General features: G+C 34.4%; 3 protein-coding genes across 3 annotated transcripts; 2 read left to right on the forward strand and 1 right to left on the reverse strand.

The window, feature by feature from the left end:
* Positions 1-293: 293 nt before the first annotated feature.
* nitr8 (novel immune-type receptor 8) lies at positions 294-6,706 on the forward strand. The gene is made up of 6 exons (XM_007237456.4): positions 294-378; positions 526-876; positions 3,949-4,305; positions 5,025-5,147; positions 5,238-5,272; positions 6,345-6,706. The coding sequence occupies exons 1-6, from the start codon at positions 336-338 to the stop codon at positions 6,477-6,479; spliced, it is 1,044 nt and encodes a 347-aa protein (XP_007237518.3). The 5' UTR covers positions 294-335; the 3' UTR covers positions 6,480-6,706.
* Positions 6,707-6,761: 55 nt separating this feature from the next.
* On the reverse strand, positions 6,762-12,362 carry LOC103022511 (immunoglobulin kappa light chain-like). Its single transcript, XM_007237457.3, has 4 exons — positions 12,194-12,362; positions 11,749-12,099; positions 10,693-11,055; positions 6,762-7,499 (listed from the first exon to the last, which is right to left on the reverse strand). The coding sequence occupies exons 1-4, from the start codon at positions 12,240-12,242 to the stop codon at positions 7,297-7,299; spliced, it is 966 nt and encodes a 321-aa protein (XP_007237519.3). The 5' UTR covers positions 12,243-12,362; the 3' UTR covers positions 6,762-7,296.
* Positions 12,363-12,563: 201 nt separating this feature from the next.
* On the forward strand, positions 12,564-21,598 carry LOC107196810 (uncharacterized). Its single transcript, XM_049482816.1, has 5 exons — positions 12,564-12,576; positions 18,557-18,904; positions 19,006-19,356; positions 19,716-19,750; positions 21,569-21,598. The coding sequence occupies exons 1-5, from the start codon at positions 12,564-12,566 to the stop codon at positions 21,596-21,598; spliced, it is 777 nt and encodes a 258-aa protein (XP_049338773.1).
* The last annotated feature ends 517 nt before the right edge of the window (positions 21,599-22,115 follow it).

Consider the following 22,115-nt stretch of genomic DNA (forward strand, 5'->3'; position numbering starts at 1 on the left):
ATGTTTAAATCAAGCAAAGAACGGTACTATTTCACAGAAATATCATTTAATCTTCATCACCAGAGAAAGTCATGCTTTGTTGCATGTGTTTAACTTGACCACCAGGTTGGAAACTTTACAAGATAACTTACAAGCTTCTCAAAATAACTTCTTAAAGCCTCAGGTGTTTGGTCTCTTTGTTTTTTTTTCCCCACAGCCAATCAGATCATGTGTTCCGTAGCATGTGGTTCTGCACCAATCACGTTCAGCATCATGTTGTTTCCTGAGAGAAACAATGATTCTCTTTTTCATACTTCTTTTTCAAGCTATTAAACAACACCTCAGCACACAGCAGCATGATCTTCTCACTTCCATTTTCAGTGATTTTCTGTTTCATTGGTAAGCACATTTTAATTGATTGGTTTTATTTTTATTGCTATTATATTTTGCTATATTTATTTTATTTTTTATAGTAGAGTATCTATTTGGATTTCATATATCTCGATTTTGGTCCATTCAGAAGTTTTCTATTTGTTTTACACATAGGTGGAGTCAGTGCTTCATTTATAAACCAACCAAAGGCTCTTCAAGGAGTCCAGCTTGGAGATTCTGTCACATTAGAATGCTACCTGCCCAAGAAAGACTTCAACAGCATGCTGTGGTACAAGCAGGAGCTGGGCAGGATGCCTCAACCTGTGGCAAAATGCTACAACCGCCTGAAACAAGTCACATATTTGGACGGGTTTAAAGATAGCCGCTTTAATGTCACAACAGACGAAGACATTTTTCACTTATCAATTTCACCTACAAGAAACGAAGATGCAGCTACTTACTTCTGCGGTGTGATAGCCCTGAATGAGTTACGGTTCGGATCGGGAACGCTTTTGATCATTGAAGGTAAGAAACATTGTATTTTAGATTATAGTAGAAGCATTGAGTGTAGAGTTTCAGAGTAACTGCTTGAATTTGTGTACTTTGATTTTTAAGCTTAGATACAGCACTGTGCAAAAGTACATCTGAAAATTACAGCTAATTTTCTGTTTAATTTTCAAGCATTCTAGTATTAGAATAAATTGTTGCTGTCCAATGAAAACAATAAGGGTACCACTTTAAAGTAAGACTACCATTATAAAGTGTTTATAAATGGTTTATAAATTAGATTATTAAATATTGTTGATTAGGTTGTAAATGCCTTGAAACCATTGATAAGCATTAATTGAAAAGGCAATAGTGATCCGTTGTTTGCTTAGTCATTTAACTCAACCGAGTCATTTAATTTATAGTAAATAGTTAAACATACTTACAAATATATTAATATGACAAGTTTAATGCAGATTGATGGAAAACACAAAGTAAGATCAGTATCTAGAAAGAGTCTGAGGTTTGACAGTAGAAATGAGTGTGGAATCAGTACTTTGCCATTTTTTAACTCACTGTTGTCATTTCTATCCATGTTGTTATTTATTTATTAACTGCTTATTAATGAGTTTTAAAGTATTTGCAGCTTAATTAATAACCACTAATAATCTACTTTATAAACCATTCATAAACCCTTTATAAAGGTAGTCTTATTTTAAAGTGGGACCAAAATAAGTATCTCCATAACTGTTCCTTACACTGTGCCAAAATGTCTTGATGAACAAACCTATAGAAAGACTTAAAAATGATTTAAAATAAACTATTTTTACATTGACTTCCATTAAAAGTTTAGAAAGTCTCTTCTCTCTCCTGTAAAGTTGCTGTTTTGGAGTAATGTGTTTTAGACAGCAAAGAAATACGAAAAAAAAAATCCATAACAAATGTAGTAATTTTACATTACTGTGTTTAGTAAAACCTCTCCTAAGCTCTCCTAATGAAAGTGAAGTTGTATTTAATGTTATCATCATACTGACAGCTGGTTTGGAAACCTAATGATTAAGCTTGATGATTTAAGGGTTGATGAAGTGAGGTGAGCCAGGGTGTCCAGAAGAAATGTAAAATTAATCTTTATTCTTTAGATTATCTTAAAGAATATGAACATAAAGCATCTATGAGCACAGAAAATATCATAGGCACTTTTTCACATTTTCTTATATTTATTCAATTTTATTTATAAAATACACACAAATGTTACCAGTCACAAAAGAGATCAGAATCACATTAAACCCAGCAGACAGTTTTTTTTAGATAGAAATGAAAGACCAGTCTTGCATTGCACAGCATTTTAAATGGACATTTCCTATTAAACAGGACAATATGGATTTTGCCTATGCGTATTTGACTGAGAAAGTAAGAAAGTTGTTACCACTTAAAAAAAAAGACTAAAGGGTTTATAAATGGTTTATAAATTAGACTATTAGTTACTATTGATTAGGTGGTAAATGCCCCAAAAAAATTAATATGCAGTTACATCAATAGAAATAGCAACAGGAATTCGTTGTTTTCTTAGTCATTTAATTCAACTTAGTCATTTAAATTAGAGTAGATAGTTAAACATATACATATATTAATATGACAGGTTTAATTCTAATTGTTGGAAAACACAAAGTAAGATCAGTATCTAGAAAGATCTGAGGTTTAAGAGTATAAATGAGTAATAATTGTGAGCATACTGTTCCCATTTCTATTTATGTGTTGTTATATATTTATTAACTGCTTATAAATGTTTTTTTTTTGCAAAAGTATTTGCAATCTAATTAATAACTGTTATTTATCTAATTTATAAACCATTCATAACTAATCTTATTTTAAAGTGGTACCAAACAGTTTGCTAATTATCTCTTTTTTTTGTCTTTTAAATGTGCTTTATAAATAAATTGACTTGACTTGACTTGAATAAAGTAGTACATTTACCATTAAAAAAATCCCCGGGGTCGGGTTGGGCTCAGGAAAATGATCTGTGATGTAGGCAAATATTTTTTAATGCTATTTTTATTTTATATATAGCTAAGGTGTAATAATCACAATATCGCAAGGTAACAAATCAAACTGTGTTTTATGAAAAAGTTGCACTAGTTAGATGCTATAATGTTATAATTGTGCATCTCTGAGCGCACACTTAAGCTCCTCCACTTATTCGCATTATGCACTTGACTTGCATCACTGTGTGCAGCTGTTCTTAACCCCTTAACAGGCCTTGATCTGTATATGGGCTACAGGTGAAGGCAATACAAAACCCTTTTTTTATCTGCAGTAAAATAAGCTATTTAAATTCTGAAAACTCTAAGGGTTTAAAAATGGAGAAGCTATTTACTTGTCACTCTCTACTCTTAATACACGTAATAATTTAGGATCTGTTTTTAGAGGAAAAAATTCAAAATGTTTGAAAATAAACACAAAAACTAGCCAAATGAAAGGATTGGAAAACTGTTAGGTTTGTTTCAATAAAATATAAATTTAAAATGTTAAAAATTTAGGAAATCACCAATTTTATGATTTTTATGAATTATATTTGGACAGTTGCGGATTCGCTTCAATATTGTTAAATATTTTATATTACAGTTACAATTCAGATTTTCAGTATAATTTCTTATAAAAAAATTAAACATTTGTATATAATGCTTTAATAGAAATATGAAATATATAGACATGTAATATGATGTAGAATATGGAGAAAATGCTGGTCTGTTAAAGGGTTTATAAACATTGTTCTTAAATAATAGGTCTATGCTTCTTCAGTGTTGCAATGTTAATTAACATTATTCTAAACAGATTTTGCTCATTCAAACAGCCCGAAAATGATTTAACGCTCTACTTATTAAAACACGTTGGGTTTAAATCGGGCTCTGGCTCATAATAGCAGTTTATGGGGCGGGTCAGCTTGGGTCAAGCTTGGGCAGAACATGCACAGGCTTGGGCTGAGTCGGGCTGAATTTTTTGACCCATAAATGGGATATTATATAGTGCTATTATCCAATGTATTTAGTTTTTCATATCATTGCTTTAATTAATGTTTTTTAAAAAGTGTTTTTTCATGTTTATATATTTAAGGACTTCAGCTCAACCATCACCAAATCCACCAAGATCCAGCCGTAGATCTACTCTTCCCTGGAGATAACGTAACTCTAAACTGCACTGTCGAGTTTGTAGAGCTAAATTGTGCAGGAGATCACAGTGTTTCCTGGTACAAAAATGCATCAGGAGAATCTGATCCAGGAATCATCTTCACTCATGGAAACAGGAGTGATCAGTGTAAGAAAAGCTCTGAGACTGTTTCTCCTACACAGAGCTGTATCTACAAACTCCCCAAGAACAACCTCAGCCTCTCTGATGCTGGAACTTACTACTGTGCTGTAGCTGCATGTGGAGAGATACTGTACGGGAATGGAACTAAATTAAATATAATAGGTAATGTTTCATATGTTTTATTCTTAACGAGTTGTATCAGAAATCACAACCCTTTCAGACACTGTATCTATTACAATGGTCATCATGTATTTTCTATATTTTTAAATGTTTTATTGTACATTATTGTACACTATTTGAGAGCTGTTTCCTCATCCGAACAGACCGTGAACCAGCTAATGAACAAGTTTATAAAGCAATAAAACAGTAGCTTGGCCCCGCCCACTGCACTGGAAAAACACTGGAAAAACAGTAGTACTAGAGCCACTGAGGGAAAGTAATAGCATTTTTTTAGTAATTTAATTAATGTAGTTTAGAGACAGGTTTTCTTTACTTTTAAGGGATGGTTTATGAAATATAAGGGTTAGTATGAAATATAAAGTATTACACACATGATTTCAATGCAAAGGAAATAAAAAGACTATAAAATATTTTATAAATTTTATAATAGTATTAGAATTAGAGAATTACAATTAGAGTCTTTTTTTCTGCCCATTACAGACAGAAAACAGCATTCTTACATTTTTTCCCATTGCTGGAGATAATTTAGGTCTTAAAGGGTTAAATTATAAATATAAGCTTTGGTTTAAGATAACCTTACACTGTAAAAAAAATATATATAAAAAATAAAAACTTTTTTTGTACAGTGTAGGTTGTTGCATATTGTAATGATTAAACTAACAACAATAATAGTTCTGTAAATGATTGTATTTTCCTTACAGATATTAACCTTCCAGCGAGTGTCAGACCAACCTTCCTCATACTCGTCTCGTCAAACATAGTTTCAGTGTTGGTGATGATCATCATTATTGTTTTTCGATGTAAAAAACAGACACTTTCAGTTGGTAAGATCTTACAGTATTGTTGCCATTTTATTTGACTTATTATTATTAGTTTTTATGAAATTCATGGTTTTTAATGCTTGTTGTTTTAAGGTTCTTCACATTGTGATACAGCTTCGGATAATCAGGTAAGTTGATTTTGCAGCCAAAAAATGTTTCATTTCATGCTAATTGTAATTGCATGAAATGCAATGTAACTGCAACTTTAATAACTTTAATAGTGTTAGTTTTATTTCTTTTCTTACAGAATTTTCAAATATTTTCATTTTATGAAGTTAAGCTAAAGAAAAACACCATTACACTGGTAAAATAAATGTAGGAATCCTGTATTATTTATTATGACTAATTGAACATATATAATTGGACCTAAATATTAGGTTATATGTGTTTTTTAAAAAATGTATAGTGTCTCTTTTTCTGATAATACAGTTTTTGATGTGCAGCATATGCACACCTCCTCTAATGCGCAACATGGGACAGAAAATGACCTGCATTCATTTCTTATGTTAATTTATGTATTGCTGAGGGTTTCTTTAGCACAAATATTTTTTTATCATCATTTTATTAATTTTATTAATTAAGTAATTGATTTATTGCTAAGATTTATCATAGAAACCCTCAGCCATACATAGAAAATGAATGCAGGTCATTTTTGACCCAAATTGAGCATCAGAGGGGTAGTGATAAAAAGGTTTTTATTCAAAAAGTAAGAAGAGTAAAAATAAAATAAGGATGTACTGTAATCAAAAAACTAATTAATTAAAGAATATTTAATTGAGGGATAAATTAAATATTGAATTATTAAATGAATTTATTGCAAAGATATAGAAAATTAAAACTCACCCAGGTCACTTTTGACCAAAAAAAGATAATTCATTGATTTTACAGATACAGATTATTATAATTTTTTTAAATAACATTTTTTTTAATGACATATACAAAGATTTTTTATTTATGTATTAAACTCTTGGACTTGGACAGGGAATGCACCTAGTCCTGGACTAACTTTTTTACTTAAGTGGAAAATTAAACTCTTTACACATCCCTTTCACAAACCTGGCTATTTAAACAACCAACCGTACAGATTCTTTAAGCAATAAAATATTTCTCCTATTGTATTCCTTTGAAAACAAACTTGGGTTTAGTAAAGTTGAGTTAAGTTGAGTTGACCTATTAAACTCAGAAGGTCTTTTTCTGTAGGCGGCATGTGATGAAGCTTTGAACTACGCAGCCCTGAGTTTCACCAGTAAACCACCGTCCTCCAGAGGCACTAGAAGACAACAGATACTGCAGAAGACTGAGGTTTACTCCCAGGTCAAATATGAACAATACTGAGCCTTCCACAGCTTATAGAACCCCCTCCATCTTCTAGCTGATCAAAACTCCCAAATCTCTGCAAATCCTGTGCATTTTTATTACTGCAGTATTTTAACACTTATGAAGATCATTGCTGTTTTTTAATCTGTAAAGAAAAATTATAAATTAATAAAAATAAATTCACAGTTCAGTGTACGTGTTGTCTTTATGCATGTGTGGGTCCATTATTAATAGTGTATTAACAAAAAAAAAACTCTGGGTATGAATAAAAGATTTTAAGATTTACTCTTAATAAATTCATTATTACTTATTTAAGTGGTGTAAATCGATAAAAAAAATAATCCAATTAACTGCGATTACTCGCACTTGTTCTTCTTAAGACTCAATTTTTTTTATAGTGGATATTTAAATGAAAAAAAAAATCATGTAAGAAATGTAAAATGCAATTATATTTATATTAGTGGTGCTAACTGAAGTATCATTATAGCACAGTTAGTTCCGACCCTGCATTTTGATTGGCTGAGAGGCGTTCTACGAGTGCCATTATCAGCCGGTAACCTGAAAATGCTGATCCAAACAACCAAAGATTTATAAAGGAAAGTCATAAAAATTATCTGGGGTGATCAAACTTTTTCATACCACTGTATCAATTTGATAAATACGCTTCAGTGTTTCTCAATATAAAGCTAGAGAATAAAATGAGAGAAAAATAAGATGTTTCAGTTTTCCTGGATTTTATTGAGACTTACACTGGCTACACTCCAGAACAGAAACAGTAAGACACAGTAACACAAGAAACAAAGTAAAAATAAGCCACACCTTGAACAAACTAAACTTACAAATGAGTCTTTTCTACAGAATGACTTGGAATTTTCTCTGTAGATTTTCTAGAATGCAATGATGGAGATGATCTTATCATACTAGCTCTTTGATTGGTACAAAAATAGATAATAATCACAGCAGCACCACACAAGAGAACTGCACTGCGCACGATAGAAAGAAGGATCAAGACGTGCATGTGCTCGGAGCAGTCACCACCTGAAAGCACAAGACAGGAAAATGAGTATTACTTTATTAGTGTCTATAACATGTGCAAATCAAACAACTGTAAATGCAATTGAAAGAAAATGTATATTGAAAGTATGTGAATTTCTGCATAAATTGGTTATTAAATGTGTTCTGATCTTCATCTAAGACACAACAATAGACAAACACAGTCTGCTTGAACTAAAACCACACAAAAATTATATGTTTGCATGGTTTTATTGAACAAAACATGTTAACATTCACAGTTCAGGGTGGAATAAGTATGTGAACCTTTGCATTTAATAACTGGTTGACCCTCCTTTGGCAGCAAAAACCTCAACCAAACGTTTCCTGTAGTTGCAGATCAGGGGTGGGTTTCCCGAAAGCTTCGTAACGCTAAGAACTTCGTTAACTCGTACTTAAGATTGATCGTTAATTAAAGAGTGTTTCCCAAACCCGTGCGTAACTAAAGTACTACGTAAACTCGATCGCAGATTAACGAGTGCTCTCACCCAGTCGTTATTTTTAACGAGCTTCTTTAGGGGATCTCGACTTGCAGTTCAGCACCTTAAACACCAGGGACCGCCAATTTTGAGGAAGAAAAATGATAATTTCCGTGTTTGAAGCAATTATATTACATTACTATTAATTATAATCAATTATATTACTATATAATTATTAATATTATTATATTATATTATATTACTATTAATTATAATCAATTATATTACTATATAATTATTATTATATTATATAATTATTATATTATATTATATTATATTATATTATATTATATTATATTATATTATTTCCCGTGTCTGCGGGTGCTCCGGTTTCCTCCCACAGTCCAAAGAAATTAGTTCAGGCTAATTATATGTCGGATAAAAATTGCCCCTTAGGTGTGAGTGAATGTGTCTGTGTGTCTGTCTGTGTCTGTCTGCCCTGTGATGGATCGGCATCCTGTCCAGGGGGTATACTGCCTTCAGCCCGATGCCAGCTGGTATAGACTCCAGCCACCAAGCATCGACCCCGCCCCCCCCCCCGCGCCCCTTAACAGATAAAGCGGTTGACGAGTGAGTACATGAGTGAATAAGTTATATTATATTATATTATATTATATTATATTATATTATATTACAATGCCAACTGTGGCTTGTAGTCTAACTGGGCAATCAAACCCACGAGTAAATTATTTAAATCCAGATTAGCGATGATAGAAGTCTTGACATTAATGCTGCAAGAAATGCAATCAGTCAATTCCTGCAGATGATGCTCACGGTCTAAGCAAAGCTGCAAAGTCACCAAGTTCATCTGGGCAAACTCTGGGGTGTGTCAGCTCGCAAATATCAGTCAAAAGTTGGACACGTCTCATTCCATGTTTTTTTTTTTTTTTTACATTGTCGATTAATATTAAAACCATGAAAACTAATTGACGCAAATGGAATTAGTAGACAAAAAGGTGCATGGCTTTGACAATCCCCTGACATTAACCCAACTGAGATGGTGATTTAGGTTGAGCTGGAGCTTCACAGTATAAAGTACAAAACATATTTCTGTTGGTTTAAAATGTAATATATATATATACACACACAGGAACATATGTATTATTATATTATTTTTATAATATTAAAAATTAGAATAATAAATTAATATTACTATCAATATTACTGTTAATAATATTAGTATAATATCTATTAATATAATATATATTAACAAAATTAATAATAGTTTTAAAAATGTAAAAAATAAGTTTAATGTTTTAAAATAGATTAGATTTTCGAGTATTTATTTAGTCATATGTATCTTTAGGAGTATAATGTTGTTAATTACAACACATTTCTACGTTTTTAGGGTGTAATAGTGAATAAATACTGCATATTGCAGTGTTGAATCGATATTTGTGGATCGATTGAGCGCGCTGTTTCGGGGGAGGAGTCAACAAAGATGTTCTTTAACCTCGTTCGTTAATTTTCATGTTGCGAAGCTCTTTGGGAAACACTCGCAGAACTGGCTCGTTCTTTACACACGTCATTCGTTAGTTCGTTCGTTATTCGCTAAGATTTATCGTTTTCGGGAAACCCACCCCAGACCTGCAGAACGGTCAGGAGGAATTTTGAATCATTCCTCTTCATAAAACTGTTTCAGTTCAGCAATATTCTTGGATATCTGGTGTGAATCGCTCTCTTGAGGTCATGCCACAGCATCTCAATTAGATTGAGGTCAGGACTCTGGGCCACTCCAGAAGGCGTATTTTCTTCTGTTGAAGCCATTCGTTTGTTGATTTACTTCTCTGTTTCGGGTCGTTGTCCTGTTGCATCATCCATCCTCTGTTGAGCCTCAGTTGGAGGACAGATGGTCTTAAGTTATTCTGCAAAATGTCTTGGTAAACTTGGGAATTCATCTTTCCATTGATGATGGCGTTCCATACAGGCCCTGAGGCAGCAAAGCAGCCCCAAAACATGATGCACCCTCCACCATATTTCACAGTTAGGATGAGTTTTTAATGATGGTGTGCTGTGCCTTTTATCCTTCCAAACAATTAAATAATGGTTTCATCTGTCCACAGTATATTTAGCCAGTTTTGCTGTGGAACATCCAGGTGCTCTTTTGCAAACATGCAGCAATGTTTTTTAAGCCAGCAGTGGCTTCCTCCATGGTGTCCTCCTACGAACTCCATTCTTGTTTAATGTTTTCCTAATTGTAGATTTGTCAACAAAAATGTTAGCATGTGCCAGAGATTTCTGTAAGTCTTAAGCTGACACTCTAGGATTCTTCCTCACCTCATTGATCATTCTGTGCTGTGCTCTTTACAGGATGCCCACGCCTAAGGAGAGTAGCAACAGTGCTGAACTTTCTCCATTTGTAGACCGTCTGTATTACCGAGGACATATGAACATCAAGGCATTTAGAGATAGTTTTGTAACCCTTTCCAGCTTCATGCAAGTCAACAATTCTTGACCGTAGGGTTAGCCTAGGGTTTCACATACTTTCCCCTTTGAATTTTAAGATGTTGTGTTCAATAAAACCATGCAAACATATACATTTTTTGTGTGGTATTTGTTTAAGAAGACTGTGTTTGTCTATTGTTGTGACTTAGATGAAGATCAGAACACATTTTATGACCAATTTATGCAGAAATCCAAGTAATCCCAAAGGATTCAGATACTTTTTCTTGCAATTGTACATTTAAAATGATGGACCTCACCTCTATTGTTCATAATATCCAGTCTGGATCCGTTCCCATACAGTATCTCTCCACATGCAGCTACAGCACAGTAGTAAGTTCCAGCATCAGAGAGGCTGAGGTTGTTCTTGGGGAGTTTGTAGATACAGCTCTGTGTAGGAGAAACAGTCTCAGAACTCCTCGTACACTGACTGCTGGAGTCTCCATGAGTGAAGATGATTCCTGGACGAGATTCTCCGGCTGCATGTCTGAACCAGTACACACTGTGATCTTCTCCACAGTGCTCAGTGAAGATGGTACACTCCAGAGTCACAGAATCTCCTGGCTGAACTGGATGTAATACTGTAGGCTGGTGGAAAACAGAGAAGCGACGGATCTGTGGAGCTGAGGGAACATTGTGGTCACATAAAGCAATGATGATTTTTAAAAAGATAAAAGGATAAAATGTATCTAAATGCAGAACCTTCCCCTAACCCTGGACCTAATTATTCCCTTAGTTTTAACACAAATACTAACCCATACTTAAACCCAAAAAACAAATCTCTGGCCCTAAATATACCCTTAATCTAAACCTTATTCTTCACCCTAACCCCAATCTTGGACCATAATCTCAAGGCTAACCCTGACCTATACTAACCTTGTGTCAACTATAAAATTAACCCTGGACCTTATACTTATTCTACTCTTAATCTAAACCCAAAATTGAACCCTAACCATGGGCGTAATCCTAGCCTTAAGCTCAACCCAAACATTATTAACTCTGGATCTAATCCTAACAACTGGCCTAACCCAAAACAAAACCCTTACTCTACATCTAATCTTAACCTCAAACTCAACCCAAAAACTAATCCTAGCCCTGATCCCTGATCCTGACCCTAATAATACCCCCAAACTCTGGACCCAGTCTTTATTCTAACCTTAATCCAAACCCAAACCTCTCAAAACCAAACTATAACCACAAAAAATATGAAATATGAACTTAAAATTAAAAACGTAAAAAAAATACAATGCAGGAAATAGTTATAAACAATATAAATAAAATATATGAATAATCTGATTAATATATTAGTAGGTCACCTCTCACTATCAGCTCCGTTCCCTCCCCAAACTCCACGATGTTGGAATGAGCACTTCCACAGTAATAGGTGGCCGAGTCCGAGCGCTGTAACTCTTTGATCATCAGATGGGTTACACCTTTCCCATTATCCATTGCAAACCGAGACTTATCCTTGAATTCAGAATAAAACGTGGGTTTGCTTTCGTATTTGTACATGGTAGAGACGAGTTCAGGCTTCCGGCCGAGTTTGTGCTTGTACCAGGAGAAGTGCATGGCCATTTCACTGTGGTAATGACAAGTCACTGTCACATTCTGTCCTTCCTGAGCAAACATCAGAGTGCCATCTCGCTCTGCGTCTGTTCTGACAACACCTGAGAACAAAAACAAAGACACAAAACTGATAAACCATCAAATTTATCTGGTATTAGCTTTAAATAAGAATGGAACTCAAACGTTAGAACTTACGAATTGTAAATAAAAGTAAGAAAATAAATCCAGTGGTCAGCGTTTTCATCTTCGTTTTTGTTTGTATCTTTATAGTTTGGAAGACTCTCAGAGGCACAAGACTGCCTTTCAAGAAGGAACGCGCGAATGGTTGAAAAGAAGTGTTTAGAGGAAGTACGACAAGTTCGAAACATGATTTTTTTGCAAGTTACAAAACCTTTGAGGCCAACAGAAACAGCTGACCATGCAGATATGAATCTCTGACTTATATAAAATGAGGACGGGTTCCTCTCTCATCTGGCGAAAGTGTGATGACTGTGGTTTGGTCTTGCCAGATGTGTGTAATGACTTGACCTTCTTCAGTTCCAAGTAACTGTATCACATGTACGCAATGTACATCACAGGTGCAGGGCTATGACCATGTGTTCACGAATGTGTGAAATAGGTTTGTACATGCTAACAACAACAAATGAAGGGTTAAGAGCGTTTAAATCAAACTCACGTCAATTATCTTGCCAAATGAGATCAATAAAAATGATACAAAACAATGAATACTACAAAATATGTCTTAAATGTGCCAACCAAAACTTGTTTACTTGAATTCAATACGCAATACTGCTGTTTTTTTCACACCTTAGAAAGAAACAAACCACAGACACTCCTGGGGCTGGTTTCCCTAACGTTGCGACGTGCAACGTGCGTGCAAAGATCTGCCTGTTGCGATTCTTTTCTGTTGCTTTTTATTGAACGTTTCACAAAGAAATCGCAATCTCAGTTTCACTTTCAATCAGACTCACAGCAGCACACAGCCAAGCACATACACATTTAACGTCTTGATATGAGCTGTAATTACTGTTTAAAAATCACTATAATGCTCTATAAGTTAGAGAGAATAAAATGTTTATCATGGCACAAGCCAATTTTGTACTAAATGTCACTCATATTTGATTACAATGAAATTTAAGATAGAACTTATATTATGTTTAATAATATGGTTTTAAGGGCAGATTTTAATAAATGAATTACGGGATAACTGAAAGAAATGCAAAAAATGATTTGGTTAAACATGATTTGCAGCGCGGGCGCATTTCCTACGCGGTGGTGCGGCGCGACCGGGCTCGGAGTGGCTTCTTAGTGTCAGGGGGGCGAAGGTGGCAAGCAGGCCAGCGAGCTGCTTTCCCCAGGCCGCGGACGGTCCTCAGCTTCTATTATAAATTTATCAGCATTCATTATATGTATCAGTGTTAATTTTATATATATTTCCTGTTTGGAAAATTAGTACATTTTCTTCTTTCAGGCTTCTGCTTAAAAACCTAATTAGAGACTGTACAATATATACTAAATAAGGCTGTCTACATTTGACCTGTGCAATTACAGTCATATGAAAAAGTTTGGGCACCCCTATTAATCTTAATCATTTTTAGTTCTAAATATTTGGGTGTTTGCAACAGCCATTTCAGTTTGATATATCTAATAACTGATGGACAGTAATATTTCAGGAATGAAATGAGGTTCATTGTACTATCAGAAAATGTGCAATATGCATTAAACCTGGTGCAAAAGTATGGGCACCCTTATCATTTTATTGATTTGAATACTCCTAACTACTTTTTACTGACTTACTGAAGCACAAAATTGGTTTGGTAACCTCATTGAGCTTTGAACTTCAAAGCCAGGTGTATCCAATCACGAGAAAAGGTATTTAAGGTGGCCAATTGCAAGTTGTTCTCCTATTTGAATCTCCTCTGAAGAGTGGCATCATGGGCTCATCAAAACAACTCTCAAATGATTTAAAAACAAAGATTGTTCAACATAGTTGTTCAGGGGAAGGATACAAAAAGTCGTCTCAGAGATTTAACCTGTCAGTTTCCACTGTGAGGAACATAGTAAGGAAATGGAAGACCACAGGGACAGTTCTTGTTAAGCCCAGAAGTGGCAGGCCAAGAAAAATATCAGAAAGGCAGAGAAGAAGAATGGTGAGAACAGTCAAGGACAATCCACAGACCACCTCCAAAGAGCTGCAGCATCATCTTGCTGCAGATGGTGTCACTGTTCATCGGTCTACAATAAAGCGCACTTTGCACAAGGAGAAGCTGTATGGGAGAGTAATGCGAAAGAAGCCATTTCTGCAAGCACGCCACAAACAGAATCACCTGAGGTGTGCTTGTGCTTTTTTGTGCCCGCAGCAACAGTATTTTACTGGAATTTTTGAAAGTAAACCTCTCATGCAAACCTGCCATTAATTGTTCCAGCTGGTGGTTGACCTGTATACAAATAGCAGAGTTTGATGGTTCAAATAGACCACAACCTGACCTCATTGAGATTTGAAGGAGGTGTGGGGGTGTAAGTAACAACCACCTAGAATCAGAAGTGCAGAGGCTTATAAAACAAATGAATAAAGCAGCATAATTACAAGAAATTATGATAAGTTTAAAAAAAGCCTCAAATGTGATTTCAAAAGCTTAAAATGATATTTTAACTGTGTGTGTGTGTGTGTGTATTACCTTTCAACAGATGGGCATCCTGTCCAATGAGTATTCTTGCCTTGAGCACAATGACCCTGTGTGGACTCCACACCCACTGTGAACATGATTACCAGATAAGAAGATAAATAGGTGTTTCTGATTTTTTCAATGGTAGAGTATTTAGTGGGAAGCCCACATTAAGAACCTATTAGTGTGAAGCACTTAGTTCCAATCCCATTTTTTCATTTGTACCACTTGTAACTTGTTTTCTAGTGTCACCCTTTCCCTTGAAGCTGAGTTAAAATTGGAAAATATTATAATCTTCCTCATAATAAAAATGGGACAATCTTCAAGAACCTGATTTTTTTAAAAACAAACTGATATAGGTGGCGCCAAGTGGTCCAGCAGGTTAAGTGCTGCTACTATGATCAGGAGATCGCTGGTTCGAATCCTGGTCATGCAGCTTGCCATCAGCTGCTGGAGCTCTGAAAGAGCACAATTAGGAAAGGCTTGCTCTCTCTGGGTGGATAGATGGTGCTCTTTCCTCTCATCATTCAAAAGGGTGATGTCGGTCAGGACAAGGCGTCTGTTAGCTGATACAACAATACAAGAACCGATACAACAGCTACGCTTTCCCCTGACTTTTTCACTGAGAACGAGGCAATGTAGCGAGCCAGTTTAAAACGAGGCGGTGGCTGACTTCGCATGTATCGGAGGAGGTATATACTAGTCTTCACCCTACTACTAGTGGCATCCCTGGTGATGGGGATATACAGCTTACTAGCAGCTAAATGTATATAATTAGAAATAAATCTTTAAAATAATATTTTCTTTAAAAATAATAAGGCTATGCACTATAAGTTATATTAACAGAATAAGGGGAACATATATATAAAACATATATTTTGCTCGCGGCCTGTAATAATTTGTAACAGTCCTGCATGTGCAGCAATCGTAACAGTAATTTCTCATTACATTTTGAAAAATCTTGGCTAGGTCAGCCATGTAGTCCTAACACTTCACTCTCCACTTCATCTCTTTATCACCACATAAATCAGTGCACAAAATTAAGGGGTAGATCTAAGTGTTAGTGGCAAAGGGGAGAAAATAGGAAAACCACAAAGGTCAAATTTTCCCTATTTTAAAATTATGTACTCAGAATTCATAACAAAATATATACGTACTAACACAGACTGGATTAATGATAAAAAAAGAAGCAATACGTAATGATATATATATATATATATATATATATATATATATATATATATATATATATATATATATATATGGTAATATTGTTTCATACAAAGATTTACAATTAGAGCTAAATAAATTAGCATGTAATAATATAAATAGTAAAATTTCATCTGGAAATTTTAGCGATATATCATGGCTAATTTCTGTAATAAGATTACCCGTGAGAACAGTAGTTAAATGGACTTGTTATTTCAAAACAATTAAATGCCCAATGCACCACTGTAACCAAGATGAAACCCTTGAACACTCTCTATTAAAATGTTATAGGTCAAAAGAAACCTGGGAAAAATTCAAGATATAAATAGTAATATACAAATAAAAATTAAAACAATAGCTTAATGATTCAAGTCAATTCATCAATACAAAAATACGAACAATATATTTATATGTTTTAATTATATGCATTGCAAAAATCAGTTATGGAAAACGAGAACAAAGATGACAATTGATCAAATGTTTGTACCAAGCACTACCGTTTTTAGTCATATTGTAAGAGAACTGAAGAGGAGAAGGATTGTGGACCAAAAGAAACAACAAAAAATAAAAGACGGGACTTTGTGAATTTATAAATGTAAAACTGTTACTGTTCTAAATTTTAGCATGTAATATTGTTTGTTGTTTGAAATCTGTAATTGTAAAAATATTTTTCTCTAAATGAAGTTTATAAAAAAAAGGCAAAGGGGAATATTGGGTTGAGCAAGAGTTGCGTAATACAGTGTTAAGGGGGGGTATAAATCTCCCTGCCTGGGTACATGTATATAAAGAGCTAATGCTCAGGGCTTTGTGTGCACGCTAGTTTCAAGATATTATATTGAACTTGTCTAAGACCAGGTAGACTCCTAAGACTCCTAAGGACTGCACAGTTGAGTGAGTATAATGATATTAAATTAAAGTACCCAAGAGAGGTAGTGCACTACTCATTTTTACTGGTGAACAAATATGCCTTTATTATTTTCCTGTTTATTTGTTATAGTGTAACAGTGTTTTTTTCCCAAACAGGTCACTCTATTCAGCTTCACCATCGGAAAATGTGTGGATATATGGTGGTTCTATTTGTCATCTCTCATGTATGTAAGTAAATATAAGCAATATATTCTTACTGTATGTTTAAACTTAAGTAATGGAGAAAAAATATATTGTATAATATAGATAATATAGATTTATTAACCCTGATTCTGGTAGTATTCTGTCCTGCACTTTATTTCATGGTTTCTAGCTCCCAAAACAACTGATCCAAATAATCGGGGGTGTGTTTCTCAAAACATTCTTAAGACTAAGTACTTTGTAACCTTGTATTTAAACACATTTTTTTAATTATGAGCATAAGTAATTTGTAAGTTTTTCATTATTTTTTAGTAATTATAGTCATAGAATTAAAAAAATCAACCAAATAAAACATGAACAACATCAAGATTAACTAAATCAAACAGGATAGCAGAGATATTATATTATGACCAATTATTAAAATCTATTAGTTCGAGGCATTTAGATGGCTAGCCATTTGAGCATTAACATGTACTTTAAGATATTACTTATTTTATTCTTGCGAAAATATATATATATATTTAAAATATATATTTATTATGTTTCTTATGTTATGGAAAATTTACAGAAAAAAAACGATTGAATATAAAACATGTCTGTAAATTGTTTATATAATGGGCTTAAATAATGCATTAAATAATTTAATTCACTTAAAATAGTGATTTATCTTGATTGAAGCGTCAGATTATTATACATTTTAAATTATATAATTGAAGTGTAGACTTTTAGGGTTGACTTAAGGAGTTAAGCAAAAATATACTATGTGTGTAAGTGTTTCGGAATTCCAGCCATTGTTCTACAAAGCCTCCTCATTTCAGAGGCTCAAAAGTAATTGGACAAATGAATTTTATCATTTTGCATGCAGAGCCCAAATTATGAAGATAGTGTCCAAACATTGATGATTGAGTAAAATTAACATGTTGTTTTATTCTATAAACTACAAACAACATTTCTCCCAAATTCCAAATAAAAATATTGTCATTTAAAACATTTATTTGCAGAAAATGAGAAATGGCTGAAATAACAAAAAAAAAAAAAAATGCAGAACTTTCTGACCAAAAATAATGCAAAGAAAACAAGTTCATATTCATAAAGATTTAAGAGTTCAGAAATCAATATTTGGTGAAATAACCCTGGTTTTTAATCACAGTTTTCATACATCTTGCCATGTTCTCCTCCACCAGTCTTACACACTGCTTTTGGATAATTTTATGCCACTCCTGGTGCAAAAAACAAGAATACCTTGTATATATCTGTATCTGTCATTTGTCTTTATAATAAACATCGGATATGATACATATGTAAATTGTATGTAAAAAAAATTATGGTCCAGTTTTTAATTGGTGGTGTCTTTCTTTTGGAGCTGCAGAGATGGAGCCACTTGTTTGTAACTTTGGAGACTAAAAAGAATTTTGGGAAACAGGTGTAAATTTTCGTTCTTAAAGTTACGTCTTTTTTAAAGTCTTTGTAAATGGCTAATGAGTCGCTATAACCCCAGCTTATTAACAGTTAAGACACTGTTGACTTAAAGGCGCTGTGTTAAATGAGCAACTGCCCTTCAAGATTCCTGTGCACGTCCCTGTGGAACACTGATGTAGATGTGATTGTTTTTTAGGTGCTGCTTATACTGATATAAATCAGCAGGATCATCTGAAGATCTCTGAAGTTGGAGGCAGTGTTAATCTGTCTTGTGTCACTTCAAAAGCGAGTAGAAGCACCATCGCATGGATGAAACAAAAGCTTGGAGAGAAACCTCTGCTAATTGCTACATCATACCAGCATCAACCCACAGCATTTTATAATGACTTTGATAAGGATGGTCGCTTTGAAATACTGATAGCAGCTGAGCATTTTAATTTGAGCATCTCCAATATAGAACCATCAGACTCCGCAACATATTACTGCGCCTCCGTATTTATATATGAGATCAGCTTTGGAAATGGCACCTATCTTCTTGTTAAAGGTATGACAAATATTCCAAACCTTTTTCTTTCAATATTGAGAAATGTAAATATTGTAGATACAGACGAAAAATATAGAGAATGCAATATTTTCTTTCTTGAGGTGCATCACAGACAAAGCACAAAGTTCTCCAGCAGCCTGTGATGAATCCAGAACATCCAGGAGATTCTGCAACACTGCAGTGTACAGTCAACACTCAGAGCTGTTCAGAAGATCACAGTGTGTACTGGTTCAGACACGGATCAGGAGAATCTGATCCAGGAATCATCTTCACTCATGGAGACTCCAGCAGTCAGTGTACGAGGAGTTCTGAGACTGTTTCTCCTACACAGAGCTGTATCTACAAACTCCCCAAGAACAACCTCAGCCTCTCTGATGCTGGAACTTACTACTGTGCTGTAGCTGCATGTGGAGAGATACTGTTTGGAAATGGAACTAAAATGGATTTCACAGGTAAAAAATATTTGCTACTATGTTAAAGCAAAACTTAATAAGATTTGTTTTTGCTTAGAATGATCCTTTACATGTAGGGCCCTGTTTTAGCAATCTATAGTGCTAAATTACGCATCATACTCCTGGTGTTTTAGGGTGTGTTGGTGCGCTTTTGACATCCTAAAGACACAAAAAATACACCTTGCGCAGCTCAAAAACGGCATGTAGTAATTCTCTTATTTATTCATAGGTGTGTTTTGGGCGTAACATGAAATAAATTAATCAGTGTGTTAGTTGCCATTCCCATTAAAATGCAGGTGCATTTTGACTTTAGCATGTTGATATCTTAACAGTGTGAAACTCGCACTTGCGCATCTCAGCAGAGGACACTGGGATGCACATTAATGCTGTGAAGGTACACCAGCAGCTCATTTAAAGTATCAGCAATATTATTTTATTCTTTTTCCTGTTAATTGTTGATGTAAAGCTGGATTTTGTGCAGTGCAGTTGGTTTATTTGTGTGTGTAAGTAGTGGGGGTGTACACGCACTGAGTGCATGCAATGCACGCGGCAAATTCTGCATGGCTAAGATAGGATTTGGAGGCTGACTGTTGACTGTTGTCAGGGTTTTAATCAGTCAGTGGCGCTGCTAAGATAGAAATATGCCTGATTTTTACCTGAACACACCTCACTTTCAGACCACCACACCCATCAGTGTAGATATAATCCTAATCTCAAAGAGGCAAGGAGTAAAAATAGACAGTTGATGGGGTGTAAGATAGCAGCAAGCATCGCAACGCACCTTGTGCATGGTTTAGGGTCCATAGTCTGCCTCAGATTTATTATGTGTTTTTAAACCACTTATTTTTTTACAGCTATGCAAATATAGTGATGGGTCCTATTAATTTTGTAAATCGAACAAATATGAACATCAGCATCAGTGGGTTTTATGATGAGTTTTGTTTCTTGTCAGCATTTGGTCAAGGAGATTCAGTGAACCCTGCATTGTTCTAAATGTAACTGGTGTTTTCTTAACTAGGTTTTTACAATAAATGGCTATGTATGCTTACGATATTTTATATTTTTACAGGTGATGGTGCCCCAAAGACTGTCCGTAGCATTCCGCTTGTACTGATTCTATCAAACGTCTTCTTTTTATTGGCAGTCATCCTGTTTGTTGTTCTGCAGTGCAAAAAACAGAAACAATCAGAAGGTGGCCTATTTCTATGTTTATTTAATATTTTCTCTATATTTCTATATGTATTAACTGCACAGCCCCTAAGGTTTCATCATGGTAAAAAATAATAAACAATGGCCACAACTTGTGTAGGAATGAGACAAAATGTTTTAAGGTGTGGGAACAAAAAAGTCCTGGCCATATATGTCATTTTAAACTATAATTCCCATTAACCCAATGATCAAGTAGATTCTTCTCCGCTTCACCTAAATACTGATTAAACTAACCTGTGATGGATTCTCCAGTCTATATATATATATACCATGTACATTTGCAAAGTATTGCCAACTCTGTTATTGCATGAGTTGAAATAATTAAGTCCTGGCCATATAAGTCTTTCCCACAGTTTAATTATCTCAATTTCACAGCTTAATAAGTTATTCTCATGAATTGATTATCTCATTCCAATGCTTTAATAAGTTGTGTCCACACATTTATTTTAATGAAGTCACCTAATGGGCTCTGTAATTAACAGCAATACACTGAGAATTTTTTTTTTCAGACAGAGAAATGAATGTAATTTTTAGGGCGCAGAGTGGTCCAAGCAGTCTAAAGTGCTGCCAGAGCCCTGAGAGCCACAGTTGGCCTTGCTCTCTCTGGGTGGGTATATAGACTCCTAGGGTGATGTTGATCATCTTCAGATGATCCTGCTGATTTATATCAGTATAAGCAGCACCTAAAAAACAATCACATCTACATCAGTGTTCCACAGGGACGTGCACAGGAATCTTGAAGGGCAGTTGCTCAGTGGGACAATTGGCCTGGCTAAATTGGCAGAAAAATGGAAGATTTGAAATTAAATTATAAAAAAAAAACAATGCAGACAATCAAGCAGGCTCTGAATAAAAAGATAGTATTGCAGCCATTATTTTTCTCGTGTTTATTTTTTTCTGTATATTTTGAACTGTGTTAACGGTCTTAGTTTGGCCTACTTTTTTTTAGTTCACACTCAAAGCTCATTCATCTGCTGTTTTTTTTCTTTCTTTCTTTTCAAAGGACTTGCTAGATGACAATGGAAACCTGTAGACACTGAGGAGTACTCCCAGGCCAAATATCATCAGCAAAGCTGAACTAATGGAAACTTAAAGAACTCTCTCTGCTTTAGTGTAAATGTAATGTTTGCTAATTGATTTTCATGATGCCCCTGATCAAACAGATTCTTCTCTGCTTAACATAAAAATTGATGGTTTATCAAGTGTATATACTGTAAACTCTGTGTAAATTTGCAAAGTATTGCCAACCCTGTTATTGCATATTGTTTGGTCTTTTTATCTGTCTTGTTTACAGTATAAACCAAACGTTTGGACACACCTTTTCATTCAATGTTTTTTTTTCTACTATGTAAATTGATACTGAAGTTGGCTGGTAACTCTGAGAGTCAGTTTCATATAATGCTTTTGTTCTAAAACTTTTTGGGATTGACCTGTGATTATATTTGCTGGTACTGTATATCATGGAGGACTCTCTATTTCATGGTTGACTCTGTCTTTGGTTTTGTTCTTGTTTAGTTATTGGTTTACTGGATTCTACCAAGTTATGACTT

The sequence above is a fragment of the Astyanax mexicanus genome, chromosome 8, assembly GCF_023375975.1.
Source record: "Astyanax mexicanus isolate ESR-SI-001 chromosome 8, AstMex3_surface, whole genome shotgun sequence".
In the NCBI taxonomy this organism is placed as follows: domain Eukaryota; kingdom Metazoa; phylum Chordata; class Actinopteri; order Characiformes; family Acestrorhamphidae; genus Astyanax; species Astyanax mexicanus.

What these genes read in the sequence shown, in the direction of transcription:
- LOC107196810 (XM_049482816.1), top strand. An exon ending in AACTAAAATGGATTTCACAG is followed by an intron (nt 19,357 to 19,715) that starts GTAAAAAATATT and finishes TGCGCATCTCAG; the next exon opens with CAGAGGACACTGGGATGCAC. An exon ending in TGCACATTAATGCTGTGAAG is followed by an intron (nt 19,751 to 21,568) that starts GTACACCAGCAG and finishes TTCTTTTCAAAG; the next exon opens with GACTTGCTAGATGACAATGG.
- LOC103022511 (XM_007237457.3), bottom strand. Translation starts at nt 12,242, where the DNA reads ATGAAAACGCTGACCACTGGATTTATTTTCTTACTTTTATTTACAATT. An exon ending in CTTACTTTTATTTACAATTC is followed by an intron (nt 12,100 to 12,193) that starts GTAAGTTCTAAC and finishes TTTTGTTCTCAG; the next exon opens with GTGTTGTCAGAACAGACGCA. An exon ending in GGATATTATGAACAATAGAG is followed by an intron (nt 7,500 to 10,692) that starts GTGAGGTCCATC and finishes TTGTGCTTTCAG; the next exon opens with GTGGTGACTGCTCCGAGCAC.
- nitr8 (XM_007237456.4), top strand. Translation starts at nt 336, where the DNA reads ATGATCTTCTCACTTCCATTTTCAGTGATTTTCTGTTTCATTG. An exon ending in AACGCTTTTGATCATTGAAG is followed by an intron (nt 877 to 3,948) that starts GTAAGAAACATT and finishes TATATATTTAAG; the next exon opens with GACTTCAGCTCAACCATCAC. An exon ending in ATACAGCTTCGGATAATCAG is followed by an intron (nt 5,273 to 6,344) that starts GTAAGTTGATTT and finishes CTTTTTCTGTAG; the next exon opens with GCGGCATGTGATGAAGCTTT.